This window comes from Cystoisospora suis (genome assembly GCF_002600585.1).
Source record: "Cystoisospora suis strain Wien I chromosome Unknown contig_7646, whole genome shotgun sequence".
NCBI lineage: Eukaryota > Apicomplexa > Conoidasida > Eucoccidiorida > Sarcocystidae > Cystoisospora > Cystoisospora suis.
Genome location: NW_027160431.1, coordinates 1 through 18,559, shown reverse-complemented (window position 1 = coordinate 18,559; position 18,559 = coordinate 1). Strand labels below are relative to the sequence as shown.

At 55.3% G+C, this 18,559-nt stretch overlaps 1 protein-coding gene across 1 annotated transcript; it reads left to right on the top strand.

Annotated features, from left to right (window-relative positions):
- CSUI_010510 (type i fatty acid synthase) lies at positions 1–18,559 on the top strand (the record flags this gene model as incomplete). Its single annotated transcript, XM_068070613.1, has 5 exons — positions 1–2,744; positions 3,021–12,109; positions 12,785–13,608; positions 14,030–14,530; positions 15,026–18,559. Coding segments are annotated over 5 exons (16,692 nt in total), but the record flags the coding sequence as incomplete, so codon positions are not given.

The following is an 18,559-nucleotide window of genomic DNA, read 5'->3' as shown; positions in this document are numbered from 1 at the left end:
AGACCTTCGATGCAAGTGCAAACGGTTACGTTCGAGGGGAGGGTCTGGGATCGCTTGTGCTAAAACGAGTTTCCCAGGCAGCGAAGGACGACGACCGCACGCTCTGCGTGGTTCGAGGAACGGCGGTGAACCACGGAGGCCGGTCGGCTAGCCTTACTGCTCCAAGTGGACCGTCCCAGCAGCGTGTCATCAGAACGGCTCTGCGGCAAGCTGGTGTTACGCCTGGGGACATTTATTTCATTGAGACTCACGGCACAGGTACCTCTTTAGGTGACCCGATTGAAGTCGGGGCACTGAAAGCGGTCTTTGCAGCTTCGCGAGATGCCAAGACGAAGCCGTTGATCCTTGGAGCTGTGAAGACGAACATTGGCCATCTTGAAGGAGCCGCCGGTATTGCTGGAGCGCTGAAAGCCATGCTAGCCTTGCGCTACAAGCAGATCCCTCCCAACCTACACTTCAAGCAAATGAACCCGCACATTGACGTGAAGGAATTTCCCGTGGTCATTCCGTTGTCCGGGATTCCTTACCCGCGGTGCGAGGACAAGCCGCTTTTCGCAGCGGTGAGCTCGTTCGGCTTCGGCGGTGCGAACGGACACATTGTTCTACAAGAAGCGCCACAGCCAATCGGGATAAAGCAGCCATGCAAGCGACACATGCGCAACGTCGTTTGCTTCATGTTCACTGGCGAGGGCTACGAGGTATCGTGTATGGGCAAGTACCTCTATGATACCGATCAGGTATTCAAAGAGATTATCAACAAATGCAACGACATTCTGAAGCGCTGGCTGAACGTGCCCCTCCTGTCCATCCTGTATCCGCCACCGGAGAAGAAGGAGGAGACCGATAAAACAATGCATCAGGCACGCTTTGGCCACAGTGCCCTCTTTGCTTTCGAGTATGCGCTGGCCGAGTATATGGTGAGCAAGGGTGTAAAGCCCGACGTGGTGGTGGGAGTCGGCTTAGGAGAGTTGGTTGCAGCGACGTTTGCTGGGGTGATGAGCCTTGAGGAGGCTCTTTACGTGGTAACCCAGCGTGCCAAGTTAGTGGACAATCTGCTTCCGCTGGAGGGTGTCATGGCGGCGTGCCGTGTGAGTGAGCAGGAAGTTGAGATGGCGCTTTCCGAGATGGAAATCAACTCCCGCAAGTCAGTCTCTGTCGCCGTGGTCTACGGCCGCAAGAATTTGATTCTTTCTGGTGAGCAGTCCGAAATCGACAACGTACTTATGAAGCTGAATATCGCGGGCCGCTGGAAATACTTGCCGGTGCACAATGTCCTCACAGCCAATCGGGTTGGCGATCTCGTCGCACCAATCACCCACGTCATGTCCACGGTAAAACTGTGTCGGCCGAAGCTGCGCCTTGTCAGCAGCACAACCGGCGAGTTTGTTGACAAAGAGGCCCTGGCAGGACGTTATTGGGCGAGGCAGGTCACTCAGACTGTCCAGCTTCAGCAGGCGATTGGCAACATCGTAGCCTCGGGTTGCTCTCTGTTTGTCGAGATCGGGCCCCAAACTGTATTGACAAAGCTCGCTCAACAAAGTCTAAACGGCAACGCAAAGGATGTGACTTGGGTTCCGGCGTATGAAGCCGATTCTGAAAAGGCGGAGTTTTTCGAGGAGGCCATTAAGAACTCGAGCGAGGCGATCAAGCTTATCGGCAAGGAACGCAGCCTGGAGGAGGGTCTTTACGGACACGAGGAACTCATTTTTCATAGGAAACCGTTCCCTTGGACTGAAATCCCGCACCCATTTTTGGGTGCGCACAAGTTCACCGGAAAGGACGAAATCATATTCGAGACAGCCTTCCCGAGGCGCGCTATACCGCTTATCGCGGACCACGCCGTCAACGGAACCGTCATGATGCCCGGCGCCGGGATGGTTGAAATGATCGCAGCAGCTGCTCTCGCAGTGGATCTGCGCACGACCAGCGGCGCCGTCGCGCTTGAAAACGTTTCCTTCGAACGGCCTATGCTCGTGGGCGAGCCCCGGGTGACGTACGAGTACAATAAGAGGAAGCCGAGCGGTGATGGCATTTTAGGCAGTCCACGAATTGTCCGAACTCCTAGGCGTGTTAATGACGCCTATCTGCGCACTCCGCGCGCCGTCGACAAGACTGATGGAGGATCAGGTGCTGAAGCTCATCGGCCGAGTTTTGGAGGTGAGGGTCAGCAAAGCTCCGGACAGCAGCAGGGGAAACTCGGAGTGTTAGAAGATATCAAAGACTATGCACAGACCATGCTGCGGCGCGCTGTGCAGCATTCCATAGACGACTCGGGCGTGGCAACCGTCTCGGATACTGTTACAGGTCCGCGACATCCCCGTGAAGGGACGCCCAGCCGCGGAACAGGATATCCCAGTGAAAGTCTCACGGTTCCGCTGGGAGTGGGTATGACAGTGCGCTGCCGTGTGACCAAAATGAAGGAGGTAGAGCTTAGCACCGTGTGGGATGAGGAGCAGACAACTCACTGCTTCGCCACGATCGTCATTAAGGAGAAGCAGCAAGAGGCTCTCGAACCTCTCCGGGCAGTCCTCGAACGCTGCCCATCTTACATGGATGTCGCGGAGTTTTACGACACGCTTTTTGATGCCGGCCTCCAGTACGGCCTGCGCTTCCGCACCATTCAAGACTTGTACAAAGGCGAAAAGGAAGCAGTGGCACGACTCCAGGTGGTCGGGAATGTGAAACACGACCCGTTTGAGAGCGGATTCCTCATACATCCCGCTGTCTTAGACGGAGCATTCCAGGTAATAAGCCACTTAGATCGCAAGCCCGACCGGTTGTTGTCTATTCCTCCTGATCACATTCATGGTTTCGCTGTCCTCCACGTAGAAGCTAAGACGCAGTGTTACCCGCCGACTGGTTTTGAAGTCGTAACTCCTCCGCGACCCAGGATCCTTCAGCCACCTCCTAGACTATCGTAGACGAGAGAGTGAGCTTGACCAGCTTTCAGTCAGTATGCGTGGCAGTTGCCGGTAACAGTACGTTTGGGGTTTGGGGCTCTGCGGATGCTTTCTGCGCAGGCGGCAGCTTGCTTGTTAGATCATGCTCACAACAGCAACAAGGTCATGGTGCCAGTGTCTGTCGGAGAGGCAAGCTTGACGAAAGTGGAAATCTGCCAGCCCTGCTGGGCTCACGTCCAGCTGATAGAGAACAGAACGAAGGTCGCGCGATTCCACGTCACCCTGTACGAGGAAACAACGCAGGAGGTTGTCGCGTCTATACGCAGCCTCACAGTACGTCAGGTGGATCCTTCGGCGAATGTGGTGGCGACCATCCCGAAGGAGCTTTTGTGGAAGGTAAACTGGCAACTGCTCGAAGGGGGGTCCGAGGAGATTGCTTCTCAGGCTCCTGTGCTGTTCATTGGTGGAAATCTTGAGCTCACCGAAGCCCTCGAGAACGCTATGAGCGGCGGATGCAAGATCTTGACTGTGGACGCGTTGCCCAGGGAACGCGCTGAACTGCAGAAGGTTTTGAGTGCCGAGCAGTGGAAATCCGTGGTTTACGTAGAGGCGGTAACGGCAGGGGTGTACGATGCGTTAGACGTGATGAGCGTGGCACTCCGCATTGTCCAGGCGCATTTTATAAACCTGAACAGCGGCAAGGCAGTCGGAGCGCTTTGGTTTGTCACACGAGACTCGGTGCTTCTAGACGTGGGCAACAAGCCGAGCGCGGATATTCCTGCTCACGCTGGTCTTTGGGGTCTTGCGAAGGCCGCTAAACTCGAACTCGAAGTTTCTGCTGGCTCCCCTGTATCTCTCGGGTGCTTCGACGTTTCTGCAGCTGACGTCCCGTCCATGGCGCAGCAAATAGTCAGTGCCCTCAAGTCGAAAGCACTCAATTGCAATGAATCTGAAGTTGCTATACGTGAGAGTGGGACTTATGCTGCTCGCCTTATGCCAAGTCATGAAGTAGCCGTGAAGGGTGCGATAGAGCTCCACATGCCTGAGCGTGGGGCAATTTCGAACCTTGTGCTCCGTCCTCAAGCCTTCGCCTCACGGGTGCCTCCGGAGGAAGGTCAGGTTGAGGTACGCATTCGGGCAGTCGGCCTCAACTTCCGCGATGTGCTGAATGTCATGGGTCTCTACCCGGGCGATCCTGGCCCCCCGGGCGCAGACTGCGCTGGAATAGTTGTGGCGGTCGGAGACAATGTCCAGCACATTGAAGTCGGAGACTGCGTCTTCGGTATCGCACAGGGTTGTCTGCGAACTTACGTGACCACAGACTGCAGGCTACTGCGCAAGATGCCCGAGTCACTTACGTTCGAGCAGAGCGCAGCTCTACCTGTTGTTGTAGCTACCGTGGAGTACGCTTTGCACGATTTGGCTAAGGTGAAGGCGGGAGACAAGGTTCTCGTTCATGCGGTGTCTGGAGGCGTCGGTCTGGCTGCGATACAGTATTGCAAGAGGGTCGGCGCCACAGTGTACGGCACATGCAGTGGAGGGAAGAAGGCGGCATTTGTCAAATCTCTCGGTGTGCAATGCATTTCGAGCAGCAGGGACGCTAAAGCTTTCGCAGACGACATGAGGGGCTTTCTCGGAGAGGATGGTAAATTCGATGTCGTGCTTAACTCACTGGTTGACGATTTCATCCCGGAGTCTCTGAAGCTTCTTGGACCGTATGGGCGTTTCATCGAGCTGGGGAAGCGGGGCATCTGGACGAAGGAGCAGATGACAGCCGAGCGCCCCGACGTACAGTATGAGACAATTGCTGTCGATGTCATGATGGAAGAGGATCCTGTGTGGTTTGGAGGCATGTTAGACCGCATCCGCATGCTGGTAGCTACGCAGAAACTAGAGCCCTTGCCGCTGCACGTCTATGATATGTCTGACGTGGGAGAAAACGGTGGAGTGGCAGCATTCCGATTCATGCAGAGGGCCCAGCACACTGGCAAGGTAGTTCTGAAAATCCCTAGCCCCATAACGGACGCGTCGAAAGGTGCGATTGTGGTCACTGGCGGTTTGGGCGCCCTAGGCCTGGTGGTGGCTGGGTGGCTTGCTGAAGAAGGTGCCCGTCACATTTGTCTGCTTTCACGCCGTCCGGCTGCACCGGAGCCTGGAGAGGTTCCAGGGTGGGACTGGCTGAAGAGTATCAACTGTCAAGTGGAATTTTTTAGCTGCGACATGTCCAAGTACGAAAATGTCAAGTCAGTGTTCAAGGCGATTCAGGCAAACGTCGCTCCGGTACAGGGAATAATCCATGCTGCTGGGTCTCTCGCAGATGCGCTGCTCGATAGCCAGACCCCGGAAGTGATGAAGAAAGTGTACAGCGGGAAGGTACAAGGTGCTTGGAACCTGCACCGCGCATGCGAGGAGATGGGACTGAATGACCAGCTCAACTTCTTTGTTCTATTTTCGTCAGTTACTTCGCTCCTGGGCAACTTCGGGCAGGCCAATTACTGCTCCGCGAACGCTTGCTTGGACGCGCTTGCGGCGTGGAGGAGAGCGAGAGGCCTGTGCTGTCAAAGCATTCAGTGGGGGCCCTGGACCGAGCAGGGTATGGCGGCGGAGTTGAAGCAGCAGATTGAACGGAACGGCATGAAAGGTATTAGCAACGAGCTAGGACTGCGGGTGTTACACGATGTGATCAAGCACCAAGACAAGTTAGGCGTCATAGGCTGCCAAGCCATCAAATGGAAGCTCTTCCTGCACCGATACGTCGAACAGCCACCGTTCTTTGCTAACATCGAAATGGACCTGCAAGTGGCAGCCCAGGATTCGAGCGCGGCAATTCGAAGTCTGCCCCCGGCTGAGCGGAGGGACTATATTAAGGCTCAGGTTGCAGCCGCGGCTAGGCAAGTGCTAGGGAGCAGTGCCCCGCCGCCGTTCGACACCCCGCTACAAGATGTGGGTGTGGACTCTTTGGGTGCGGTGGAATTTCGGAATGTGCTCTCGAAGAAACTCGGGATAAAGCTGAGTGCCACAACGCTGTTTGACTACCCTACCTTGAACGCGATCATCGACCACATCTGCGACGTCTTCGGAGAGTCTTCTTCGGAGCACCAGTTGGACACAAAGCTAGGTGGGATGTCGGAGAATGAACTCGCTCATGGCGGCATGGCCGTAGTTTCGATGTCTTGCAGATTACCAGGCAATTCTACGTGTCCCGACTTATTCTGGGATATGCTTATGCGATGCACGGACTGCGTCTGCGATATCCCTTTAACTCGGTGGAACGCCGAGGAGGTTTTCAGCGAAGATCCGGATTTGCCGGGGAAGTGCTACATTCGTCGTGGTGCGTTCATTGAGAACGCTGAGTACTTTGATAACTCCTTTTTCGGTATCTCCCCGTCTGAGGTGAAACACATGGATCCCCAGCAGCGCCTGCTTCTAGAAGTGTCATATGAGGCTTTCGCAGCTGCCGGCTTAACAAAGGAGAAATTACTCGGAGCAAACGTGGGTGTGTTTGTGGGAGCTTGCAATCACGACTGGACATACTTAATCCAGGAGGAAAAGATCTCCGCATACACCGGTACCGGCTCAGCTGGCAGTGTTATCGCTAACCGTGTGTCGTATTGCCTTGGACTCAAAGGCCCTTCCGTGCCTGTTGACACAGCTTGTTCTTCATCTCTGGTCGCAGCAGACTACGCCTTCGAGAAACTCGTGCTGCGCGACTGCAGCATGGCGCTCGTGGCAGGAGTCAATCTGATGCTTACGCCGCACCTCTTCATTGCTTTTTCCAAGGCGCGCATGCTTTCTCCCGACTGCAAATGCAAGACTTTCGACGCCTCTGCGGATGGATACGTCCGTGGTGAGGGGGCTGGAGCCGTGCTGATCTTGCCTGTAGCGGAGGCTAAGGCAAGGCAAATGACCATCCATGCCGTTGTGAAAGGCACCGCTTGTAACCACGTAGGCCGTAGTGCGAGCTTAACGGCACCGAACGGACCCAGCCAAGCTGAAGTCATTCGTATCGCGTTGCGCCATGCTGGCATGAAACCGAATGACGTGAAGTTCATGGAATGCCATGGCACAGGTACTTCACTGGGTGACCCGATCGAGGTAAACGCGATGCGAACAGTGTTCGCGCCAGGCCGAGAGCAAAGTAAGCCTTTGCTTGTTGGGGCGGTGAAGACAAACATAGGCCACTTGGAAGGATCTTCAGGGATTGCAGGGCTGATCAAAGCTTGCCTTGTCCTCTCTCATCGCGAAATCCCGCCCAACCTCCACTTCAAAACTCTGAACCCGCATATCAACATTGAAGACTTCCCTGTCCGGTTCATCACTGACTTTACAAGCCTTGACGCAGTTGAATCATGCGGCAAGAAGAATATAGCTGGCGTAAGCTCCTTCGGTTTTGGAGGCGTTAACGCGCACATCCTGCTCGAGGAGGCAACGCGGGACCAAAGCGCCGTTAGGAAGGAGGAGAATCGCCCTAAAATTTGCTTTATGTTTACTGGCCAGGGTTCGCAATATATCGGTATGGGGAGACACTTGTACGAGAAAGAACCTGTTTTCCATGAAGCGGTTAACCGGTGCGCGGAGATCGCGAAGGAGTATCTTCCGATACCAATGCTTCGAGTCATCTATCCGACTCCAGACGAGCGCGAAGCGATGCAGGAAGTGATAAACGACACACTGTACTCGCAGCCTGCCGTTTTCATCGTGGCGTACGCTTTGCTTGAACTCTGGAAAACCCGAGGTGTTGAGCCCGACATGGTCATGGGTCACAGTCTAGGAGAATACGTCGCGGCTGTATGCTCAGGAGTCCTTTCCGTCCAAGACGGCCTGAAGCTGGTCCTGAAGCGCGCGCAGATCATGAGTCGTGTGCCTCCCAGAAACGGCGTGATGGTGGCCTGCCGCGCCACGCCAGAGCAAGTAGACGAAGCGATACAGACTTTGTTTGGAGATGGAGAGAAGAACGTATCTCTAGGATCCGTGAACGGACTTAAGAGCGTTGTTGTGTCGGGCAGTCAGCAGGACGTGCAGGCAGTGCTGCGTCAGCTCGGAGTGGCGTCGCGTGCAAAAATGCTCCGCGTCTCTCACGCGTTTCACTCGCCGCTAGTCAGGGACACCGTTGCGCCCTTCAAGCGAGTTCTAGAAACCGTGCGGCTCAACAAGCCACGTATAGCATTCGTGAGTACAGTGACCGGGAAAGTGGCTAAGGATGAGCTGGTATCTACCCAGTACTGGGCAGAGCACATCACAAAGCTTGTGCGCTTTTGCGATGCAGTGCAAACGTGCGTCGCTCACGGAGCCAAGATAATGGTTGAAGTCGGCCCCCGACCTACGCTTACAAACATGGGGAAAGGTTGTCTTTCGCAGTCAGCCGCGGATGAGGTGCAGTGGATCAATTCGCTGGAACCCGAGTCTTCGACGACTGCTGTGTTTGATTCTCTTTCCGCTCTAGCGAGGTCCGGGGGAGGAGCGATTCCGGCAGTTTTTGACAGGAAATTTTTTCCCTGGACGGACACCTGTCACCCGCTTTTGGGAGGCAAAAACACTCGCCCGGACGGTTCTGTTGTTTACTCTGCTCCTCTTCGTGACCTGGTCAAGTCTCTGTTCTTGGATCACGTGGTGTACGGGAAGGTGTTGCTACCTGCAACATGCCTTATCGAAATGATGGTTTCAGCGGCAGGGCATATGATTTCGAATCGTGACGAAGAGAAGCTTATGGCACTAACCCAGGTGCTCTTCGAGCGGCCAGCTATACTGCCGGACGATACTCAGCTGAACATTCTCGTGACGGTAGAAACCCGGGGCCAGGTCCGCGTGGCCAGTCAGGCTGTCAATAGCGATGACGAAGTTGAAGACCACTCTGTTTCCCAAGTGAACATTGTTGACGCCATGCCAAGCGCTCCTGCCCTGAGTGAGATTCGCGCGAGATGCAAACAGGAGATAGATGCCGCCCAGCTGTACAGCCAGCTGCACGCGGTGGGACTGCAGTACGGGCCGCGATTTCAGACAATCTTGAAGGTTTTCAAGGGGGAAGATGAAGTTCTCGGTTTGTTGCAAGCTCGCAATCCCGCGAACTTCGAGAAAGGCTTCAAAATGCATCCCGCAGTACTGGATGGAGCCTTGCAACTCTCTGCTGTACTAGCGTTTGAGAAAGGGGGCACCCGCGCGATGGTTCCGTTTGGGGTGGACACTGTCTTGCTGAAGAACTTCCCAGCTGACAAAGAGATGTGGGCGCGCGTCGTCCTCAATAAGAAGGGGGTTTCGTCGGCTCAGGTCACCGTACACCTTTTCGACTTCGAGGGAGAGCTGGTTTCTGCGCTCGTCGGAGTCACTTTGCGACACATAGAAATCAACACCTCTGCAGATATTCCGAGAGAACTTCTTTGGGAGGTGCAGTGGGAAGAAGCAGGATCTTTCTCTAAATTCATGGAGTCAGCTTCCAACGCTGAACAGCTTATGGAAGCAGAGCCTGAGCCTCTAACCCGTTCTTCAAGTACAGCAGAGAAAATGCGTGCCTTTGACGAGCCTGGGAAACCGAAGCAGGTACAGTTACCGCTGCCGGAGCTTTTGAATAATACCGCTCTTCCCAAGCATCCAAGGCGGAATCTGCTGCTGATAGACTACTGCGGAGCTCATCGAGAGGCCATAGCGAAGCTACTGGATACATTTGAAGGTGAGGTAGAAGTTGTCTGCAAGCCAAGGAGTCCCGAGATGTTGGAAGAGCAGCTGCAACAGTTTGCAGAGGCTGAAGGAAACACAGACGCAGACGCCACGGCATCTCACTGTTCTGCGGTCCTCTTCTTTGCATTTGCCGAAGTCGTATCCGCTGAGGAGCTGGTGGCTGGACTCGTGGAGGCCGCTAAAGTGTTCGCCGTACGCAAAGTTAAGAAACTTCCCTACCTCTGGGTAGTCACTTCAGGTGCGCAAGGGCCCGCGAAAACTGTCTGCTCTCCAAAACACTCTGGCTTATGGGGGCTGATGCGAACGGTGCGCCTTGAGCTCGAGACCCACACTGGGAAAGCTGTCAAATTCGGATGTTTCGACTTCGACAAATCGCTTGCCCTCGAAGACGTCCTGGATTTCATCCTCAAGAAGCAAAGCGAAGAACCCTTCGAACCAGAGCTGGTCCTCCGGCCGGTGAAGGCGTCCATTTCAGCCGATGATAACACAGATAACCAGCAACCAGTTGGGTCATTTCTCGTGCCTCCGAAGAAAGCTCCCTCTGTGGGGGCAACCGACAAACCCGGTATTCTTGCAGAGGAGACGAGCGACGAATTCTCAGGCGAAGAACTCGACAATGAAGATAAGGCACACGCCGGAGAGCAGCCTGTTTTCCAGGCGTACTGCGCCCGACTTCAACGCTCGCCTATCGTTGTCAGAGGGCCTATCGAGCTACACATGCCCGAGCGCGGTGCGATATCGAACTTGGTGCTTCGTCCACAGGCTTACGCTACTCGGACAGCGCCTCAGAAAAACGAGTGCGAAATCCGTGTGCGCGCTATCGGCCTGAACTTCCGTGACGTTCTTAACGTCATGGGGTTGTACCCTGGTGACCCTGGCCCCCCCGGCGCAGACTGCGCTGGTATTGTTGTCGGGGTAGGAAGCGAGGTGAAACACCTGAAGGTTGGGGACGCTGTCTATGGCATTGCTCAAGGCTGTTTGCGCACGTATGTGACGACCAATAGCGAGCTGCTGCGTAAGATGCCTGAGTCGCTTACTTTCGAGCAGAGCGCGGCTCTGCCTGTCGTCGCTGCGACTGTGGAGTACGCCTTACACGACTTGGCTAAGGTGAAGGCGGGAGACAAGGTGCTCGTCCACGCGGTGTCAGGGGGCGTCGGTCTCGCCGCAGTACAGTATTGCAAGAGGGTTGGAGCCACAGTGTACGGCACTTGCAGCGGGGGGAAGAAGGCCGCGTTTGTCAAATCTCTTGGTGTAAAGTATGTGACAAGCAGTCGCGATACGGCTGCGTTCGCTGAGGACATGAGAGAATTCTTGGGGGAGGACGAGAAGATCGACGTCGTGCTTAACTCACTAATTGACAACTTCATTCCTGAATCACTGAAGGTCCTCGCCCCCAACGGTCGCTTCATGGAGCTGGGCAAACGGGGCATCTGGACCAAAGAGCAAATGGCAGCAGAGCGCCCGGACGTTTACTATGAAACTATTGCGGTCGACTGCATGATGCAAGATGACCCGGTGTGGTTCGGGAGTATGCTGGACCGCATTCGGAAGTGTGTTGACAACGGCAGTCTCCAGCCTTTACCTCTCCACGTCTTCGAGATGGCAGATCCTGTAGGCGGGGGGGTGTCCGCTTTCCGATTTATGCAGCGCGCGCAGCATATTGGTAAAGTTGTTATTCGTATTGGCAGTGATCTAGAAGTAACCGCGCCGGAAGCTCTGAAGGAGACTCCAACTGAAGATCAGGCCAGCAGTGTTCACGCTGAAGGGGGAACGACATGCGGGACCGGATCAGATGAGGCCCGGAAAACATATGTGATTAGCGGGGGGACGGGTGGTCTTGGTGTGGTGGTTGCGCACTGGCTCGTTGAAGAGGGCGCACGCCACATTGTGCTGCTGTCGCGCAAAGGTGAGCCTTCGAGTAGCGTCAGGGAGAGCGCTTCTTGGAAGTTCTTAACAGGAGCCGATCGCCCTACCTGCGTTAACATGCTTTCGCTGAAGTGTGATGTGTCGGAGAAAGAAGACGTCTTGCGAGCGTTCAAGGAAATCAAGGCCAAAGGATTCCCTCCAGTCAGAGGTATCTTCCATGCGGCCGGTGTCACGGCAGACGCTGCCTTGTCGAACCAGACTCCTGAGCTGATTGAGCAGGTATATTTGCCCAAGGTCACGGGGGCATGGAATTTGCATGAGGTATGCGAGACCCTCGGCCTGAACAAAGACCTCGAGATCTTCGTGATGTTCTCCTCAGTGGCTGCGTTGCTAGGGAACTTTGGACAGGCGAACTATTCTGCGGCGAATGCGTGCTTGGATGCACTTGCTGAATATCGCCGCGCACAGGGACTGTGCGGGCAGAGCATTCAGTGGGGCCCGTGGGTTGAACAGGGTATGGCCTCCGACTTCAGGCAGACGCTGGACAAGGTGGGCATGCGTGGCATCAGCAATGAGCTTGGCACGCGAGTCTTGAGCGAGCTCGTACGAAACACGCATCGTGCGACTACCGTGCTCTGCCAGTCTGTCATTTGGAAGAAGTTCCTTCAGAGGTACGGACTTCTGATTTCACAGACAGGGAGGCACGCGGATACGACTGTCCGCACAAAGGCGAGGTTGCTCTCTGCTGTCGCGGCGTGCCAGTGTGCTCGTAACATAGCTATGCGACGACCACCGTGGCCTGCGGTTGCAGCAAGAATGTCTGGAGAAGGTGCTCGGAGTCATATGGACGCATGCATGCTCAAGCACGTCCGTGCGTGGTTGCGCCTTTACACTCACGTGTGTATTGTGTACTTCAGCGGATACGACATGCGTGTCCCAGCGCACACATGCTTAAGCAAACTCCGGGCACATGCCTTCACGTACCTTCTCAGGCGTGTGAACTCGACCTGGGTACGCGTGCTTGTACGGGCCTGTCCGGATATGCACATTCACAAACATCCCCGCGCTTACGCGGAGGCTTTAACTCCATAGCCGCTGAAAAGGTGGCTTGGAGCCTTTGTCACGCATCTGATCCCTAGAGAGGTACCTCAGTCCTCACATAGCGCAAGTGGTCCTTGCCTTGACTGTTTTTATTTGAGAGACGGCAGCAGTGCTGAGCTGTCGTGACTGCGTTTGTTCATTCCGCTGCTGTCCTACCATTCCTAGGACTCAGACGCGTATCGCTGCGCAAGGATGCGTGACCTGCCTGTGACCTCTGTGCTACGGTTCCGTGTGCGGACTTCCAGATATGACCGCGTGCCTCCCTTGCTGAAGAATACCCGCGCAGGGCAGGGAGCAACAGCCGACGCGAGCCTCATGCTACGGACCATGACAGCAGAGGAGCGTCGTAACTATGTGGAGAAGACGGTCCGAGAGGTGGTCAAGCAGGCGCTAGGCCTGGCAGAGCCCCCACCCATGGACTTACCCATGCAGGAGCTCGGGATAGATTCAATCGGAGCTGTTGAGCTGCGCAATGCTCTTTCGAGCCGCCTTGGAGTGAAGATGCCGGCCACGGCTATGTTTGATTACCCAACTTTGGATGCTATGGTGGACTTCATCAACGCAACGCTTGCAGAGCAGTGCTCGGGTGCAGATCAGGAGCCAACAGCAGATGCGTCCATGGCGCTTATGCCTCAGATGATGCATCGGCTCGAGGGCAACATAGCGGTGACTAGTGCAGCGGTGCACTTGCCAGGAGATGTACATACAGTCGACGAGTTTTGGACTATGCTTCAGCAGATGCGCGATTGCATGACAGAGGTGCCTCTTACTCGGTGGAACATGTATACGTTTTATGATCCTGATCCAGACGCACTCGACACATCGTATGCAAAGCTCGGAGGGTTCGTTCACGACGCAGACATGTTCGATAACAGCTGCTTCAACATAAGTCCTGCCGAAGTCCGAGTGATGGATCCGCAGCAGCGCATGATTCTAGAGGTTGCATACGAGACCATGGTGGGGGCTGGCTGCGCAGGCTCCCAGGCTTCACAGCAGTCCACAGGCTGTTTTATTGGATGCTGCAACGCCGATTGGCACATGCTTGACATTCCGTCTGGGCCCTTTACTGGTACGTCTTTACTATAGCAGGCATTCCACGCTCGAAAAAGCGATGAAATGGAAAGCGTGGTAGGGCACGGGCTCCCTTACGTTGGCATTTCCCAGTGACACTTTAAACAGACTGTCTCCAAAGCCTTAGTCAAACAGAGGTTAGCACGCTTTCAGGTGGAGGTTTGCACTCCGTATATATTTGGAGAATGACTAGGGCGCCGGTCCAGCTGACCGAGCTTTGCGGTTGCGGTAGTGTTACTGAATGAATTTCACCCGCAGTTGCCGCGCACCTGCTTGTGCCCTCTTCTCGACCGCCCGCTGTATTTGCTTTTGAAGGCTGGTTACTTCGACTTTCCATTGTTGGCGCTGCCTGGTCCGGTCAAGACAGCTTTCAGTTTGGAAGGGTGAGCAACGGGGCTCCGAGTGTGCGGTTTTTGCAGGTACCGGCAGTTCAACTTCAATCATTTCCAACCGAATCTCGTACACTCTGGGGCTGCGCGGACCCTCACTCACGGTCGACACCGCGTGTTCGTCGTCGCTAGTGGCCATGGATAGTGCCTTGTGTAAGCTTAGTGAGGGCTCGTGCAGCGGCGCACTAGTGGGAGGCGTCAATCTTATGCTCTCGCCTCACCTCTTCATCTGTTTCAGCAAGGCACGCATGCTCTCGCCTGACTGCCGATGTCGAACCTTTGACCATCGGGCCAACGGGTATGCCAGAGGTGAAGGAGCAGGCGCAGTGCTTCTCAAGCCCCTCAACGCTGCCCGAAAGGAGGAGGGCACAATCCTGGCAGTTGTCCGTGGTTCTGCAATCAATCATGACGGACGGAGCGCCAGCTTGACAGCTCCTAACGGCCCAGCACAGCAAGCAGTAATCCGAGCAGCCCTCCAAAGCGGAGGAGTCAAACCGACGGACATTACCATCCTCGAGGCACACGGGACAGGTAAGAAACAACGGTAATATTCGCGCGATCTTCTGCCAGGCTCCCCAACTTCCGCTGTCATGAGGCCGGCCGATTTCTGTGCCCCGGGACCCACACTACACTCAATGGTAGCTGGAGAGAAGCCCTCCCTCCGTCCGGCACTCCGCAGTTTCCTGTCGACTCATTTGGTGAAACTCAAAACTCCGGAAGATGGACCGGAGCGGAGGGGCGAACGCCTTAGGAAGCACACCCACGGATGAACGCGCAAACGTGTTGCGCGGCGGCTCTACAGTCATCTTACACCAGTTGTGTACGGCTCACGCTGGGCGCAGAGGCGGCCTGTCCGAAGAAGCTTGGCAGAATTTTCACCCGTAGTTAGCAGCTGCCCACATTAGCTCAAATGCAAGTGATTAATGTTGTCTACCTGTGCACTGGAAGTCTGCCCGCAGCCAACAAGAACTTGCGAACTGACTTGCGCATTTGAGTGCTTTTCTCGTTGAATTCTATTACTCGCAGGCACAGCACTGGGGGATCCGATCGAGGTTGGAGCCATCAGGGCAGTCTTTATGCAGCACAGGGGAGCAGACAACCCGATGTACATTGGAGCGTTGAAAACTAATATTGGACACCTAGAGGGATCGGCAGGCATTGCGGCCTTCATCAAGCTCGTTCTCTGCCTGCGGTATCGGGAGGTACCGGCAAACCTTCATTTTCAGCAGCTTAACCCTCATATCGACATGACGGACTTCGCCGCGATTTTCCCTAAGGCTACTGTTGATCTCCCTGTCAACCGGAAGCTGTTTGCCGGAGTTAGTTCTTTTGGCTTTGGTGGCGCGAACGCACACGTGATTCTTGAGGAATATTTTGAGCTTTCTTCGTCTACTGAGGAGACGGAAAAGGCGGCACCCGTTCGCTGGGACAGGCGGTGCTTCCCGTGGTACGACCCCTTCCACGCCACACTCGGACACGAGGTGAAGACAGCAGGCGATGACCGAAAGATCGAAATGGAGATACGCCGCGACGTCTATGACGTTCTCGCGCAACACATGGTCGAAGGACGTCCTGTTATGCCTGCCGCATGCTACCTCGAGACAATAACTGCTGCTTGCTGCTGCTCTGAGTTTGTGCACCCTTGCTCGAGGAAGATGCTTCGCCCAGACCACGATGCTTGTGTAACACTAGAGGACATTGAGTTCCAGCGTCCCATGATTCTGGAGCCACCGGCAGGTGACGGTCTGCAGTCCTTCCAAGTACTGAGCACTATCTTAAGTGCCAACGGCAACGCGTCAATCGCGAGTTCTTCGGCAGGAGACGACGAAGAAGTCGTACACGCTACGTGTCGCGTCACAAGCGTGGACGACCGCGCAGCCTTCTCTCGCACTCCGGAAGAAAATCTCGCCTTCTTAGATGAAGACACAGAACGCGTTGCTCTCGATGCCGCTTCCATGTACGCCAAACTGTGGAAGAACGGGCTGATGCTCGGTCCGCAGTTCCGCACCATTGCATCTATCGAATGTAGCAGCAAGAGTGCGAAAGTACGGCTTCAGCTACCTGAGCCTCCAAGCTCTTGTGAGGTTGGTTTCCGCGTGCACCCATGTGTCCTGGATGGGACGTTCCAAACTGTCGGGGCGCTCGTCCTAGCACACGACGAAATGGCAAAGAAAGAAGGTGCTGCTCAGGCTTCCTTGGGTAGTCTGAAACTCATGATTCCATTCATGATTCAAAAGATAACTCTTGGATCGATGAAGGGTGTGAGCAATGGTTTATGGGCTCACGTCGCTCTCGTCAAGCGTGAGTCAAATCAGGCTATCGTCAACGTGGACATTATGACTGATGCAGGCAGGCCAGTCTGCTGCCTGAAAGAGCTTACGATGAGGCGGCTTGATCCTACGCCAGTTGCAGAGATTCCACGTGAACTCGTATGGCGCACTGAATGGACGGCCGGCCAGCAAGTTGACCTCGTAAGCCCCAAAAACGTGAACGTCGTTGTTATTGATCACCTGGGGCTCCATCGCGCCGCAATCCGCGAGATAAAGCAGTTCCGCTTCCCGTCACTCCAGGTTTTTGAACGACCATCCGTAGCGGAATTATTCCCGGCTCTTGAGGCGGGACCGCCAGCTGCAGGGTCGCAGGGGGACAGTGGACGTAGCTCAGGCGCATCGGAGGAGGCCTCGACGGCAACGGTAGTACTGTACCTCGCTATGGATGGAGAGAGTGAGGCTGTTGAAGCGGTCAGTGGCTTGATGGAGATCACCGCGAGGATAGAGAAGGCAGCAAGAGAGGACAGGCAGAAGGCTTTCCGGCCTCTATGGGTCGTCACGCGAGGCGCTCAGTCACACAGCGAGGACATGCCTGTTTCGCACCCTGCACATGCGGGTTTGTGGGGTTTTGCCAGGGCGGCACGACTGGAAGTGCCGGCGCAAACAGGAAAGGAGTTGAAGCTGGGTTGTGTCGATGTACTGCCTGGGTGCAGCTTACCTAGTGTAATTCAGCGGCTAGCTGCCATTCAGGAGCAAGAAAAGTATGAACCAGAAATTCTCTTTCACCATGTAACCGTAGAGGAGGGGAACAAGTCTGCTAAGGTGCTCGCCCACTTCGTGGCTCGTCTGGCACGCGCTCCGATGAACGTACGCGGTGCCTTGGAGTTGCACATGCCTGACCGTGGCGCAATCACAAACTTAGTTCTGCGACCCCAGGCTTTCGCTTCCCGAATTCCACCCAAGGGTGATACGGTTGAATTGCGCGTCCGCGCAGTGGGCCTCAACTTCCGCGACGTGCTGAATGTCATGAACCTGTACCCGGGGGACCCGGGCCCTCCAGGGGCAGACTGTGCCGGAACTGTTGTGGCTGTCGGAGACCGCGTGAAACATCTGAAGGTTGGGGACTCAGTGTATGGTGTGGCGCCTGGATGCATAAAAACCTACGTGACAACCAATTCACAGATTATCCGTAAAATGCCCGCTTCGATGTCCTTTGAAGAAGCCGCTGCTCTCCCTGTTGTAGCGACGACAGTGGAATACGTTTTGGGAGATTTGGCAAAGGTGCGGGCAGGAGAGAAGGTCCTCATCCACGCCGTGTCCGGAGGCGTAGGTATCGCAGCCATTCAGTTCTGCAAGCGCGTAGGAGCTGTGGTGTACGGCACGTGCAGCAGCGAAAAGAAGCGCGAGTTTGTGGAGTCCTTGGGCGTGAAATACGTGGCAAGTAGCCGTGACCCAGAGAAGTTTACCGCTGAAATGAAGGAGTTTCTTGGCGAGGAAGGCAAAGTGGACGTCGTCCTCAATTCGCTCATCGATAAGTTCATTCCAGCATCTCTAGAATTGCTTGGGAAGGAGGGACGTTTTATGGAGCTGGGAAAGCGCGGCATCTGGACGCACGAGCAGATGAAGGCGGCACGTCCGGATGTGTACTACGAGACGGTTGCTATAGACGTGATGATGAACGAGAACCCGCGCTGGTTTGGTATTATGCTTGACCGCGTGCGCACTCTTGTAGAGCGAGAACAGTTACTATCTCTGCCCCTCTCTGTGTTCAACCTGCACGACCCAAACGAGGGTGGCGTCGCTGCCTTCCGTTTTATGCAAAAGGCTCAACACGTCGGGAAAGTGATCATCGCAAACCCTAGCACTCTCGACTTTGACCGTGTCACCGTCGGCCCGCCGAACACGACAGAAAAGACCTATGTTATCACAGGAGGTCTCGGTGCCCTTGGTCTAGTGGTCGCCAAGTGGCTCGTGGAAGAAGGTGCCCGGTACATCGTGCTTCTCTCTCGCAAGGGCGAGCCGTCTCCGGCCATCAAGCGAAGCCCAGTCTGGCTGTATCTGACTGACGACGAGCAGACGTGCGTGAACGTTCTACCGCTTAAATGCGATGTAGCGATGAAGGCAGACGTTTTGCGAGCGTTCAAGGAAATCAAGGCCAAAGGATTCCCTCCAGTCAGAGGTATCTTCCATGCGGCTGGTGTCACGGCAGACGCTGCCTTGTCGAACCAGACTCCTGAGCTGATTGAGCAGGTATATTTGCCCAAGGTCACGGGGGCATGGAATTTGCATG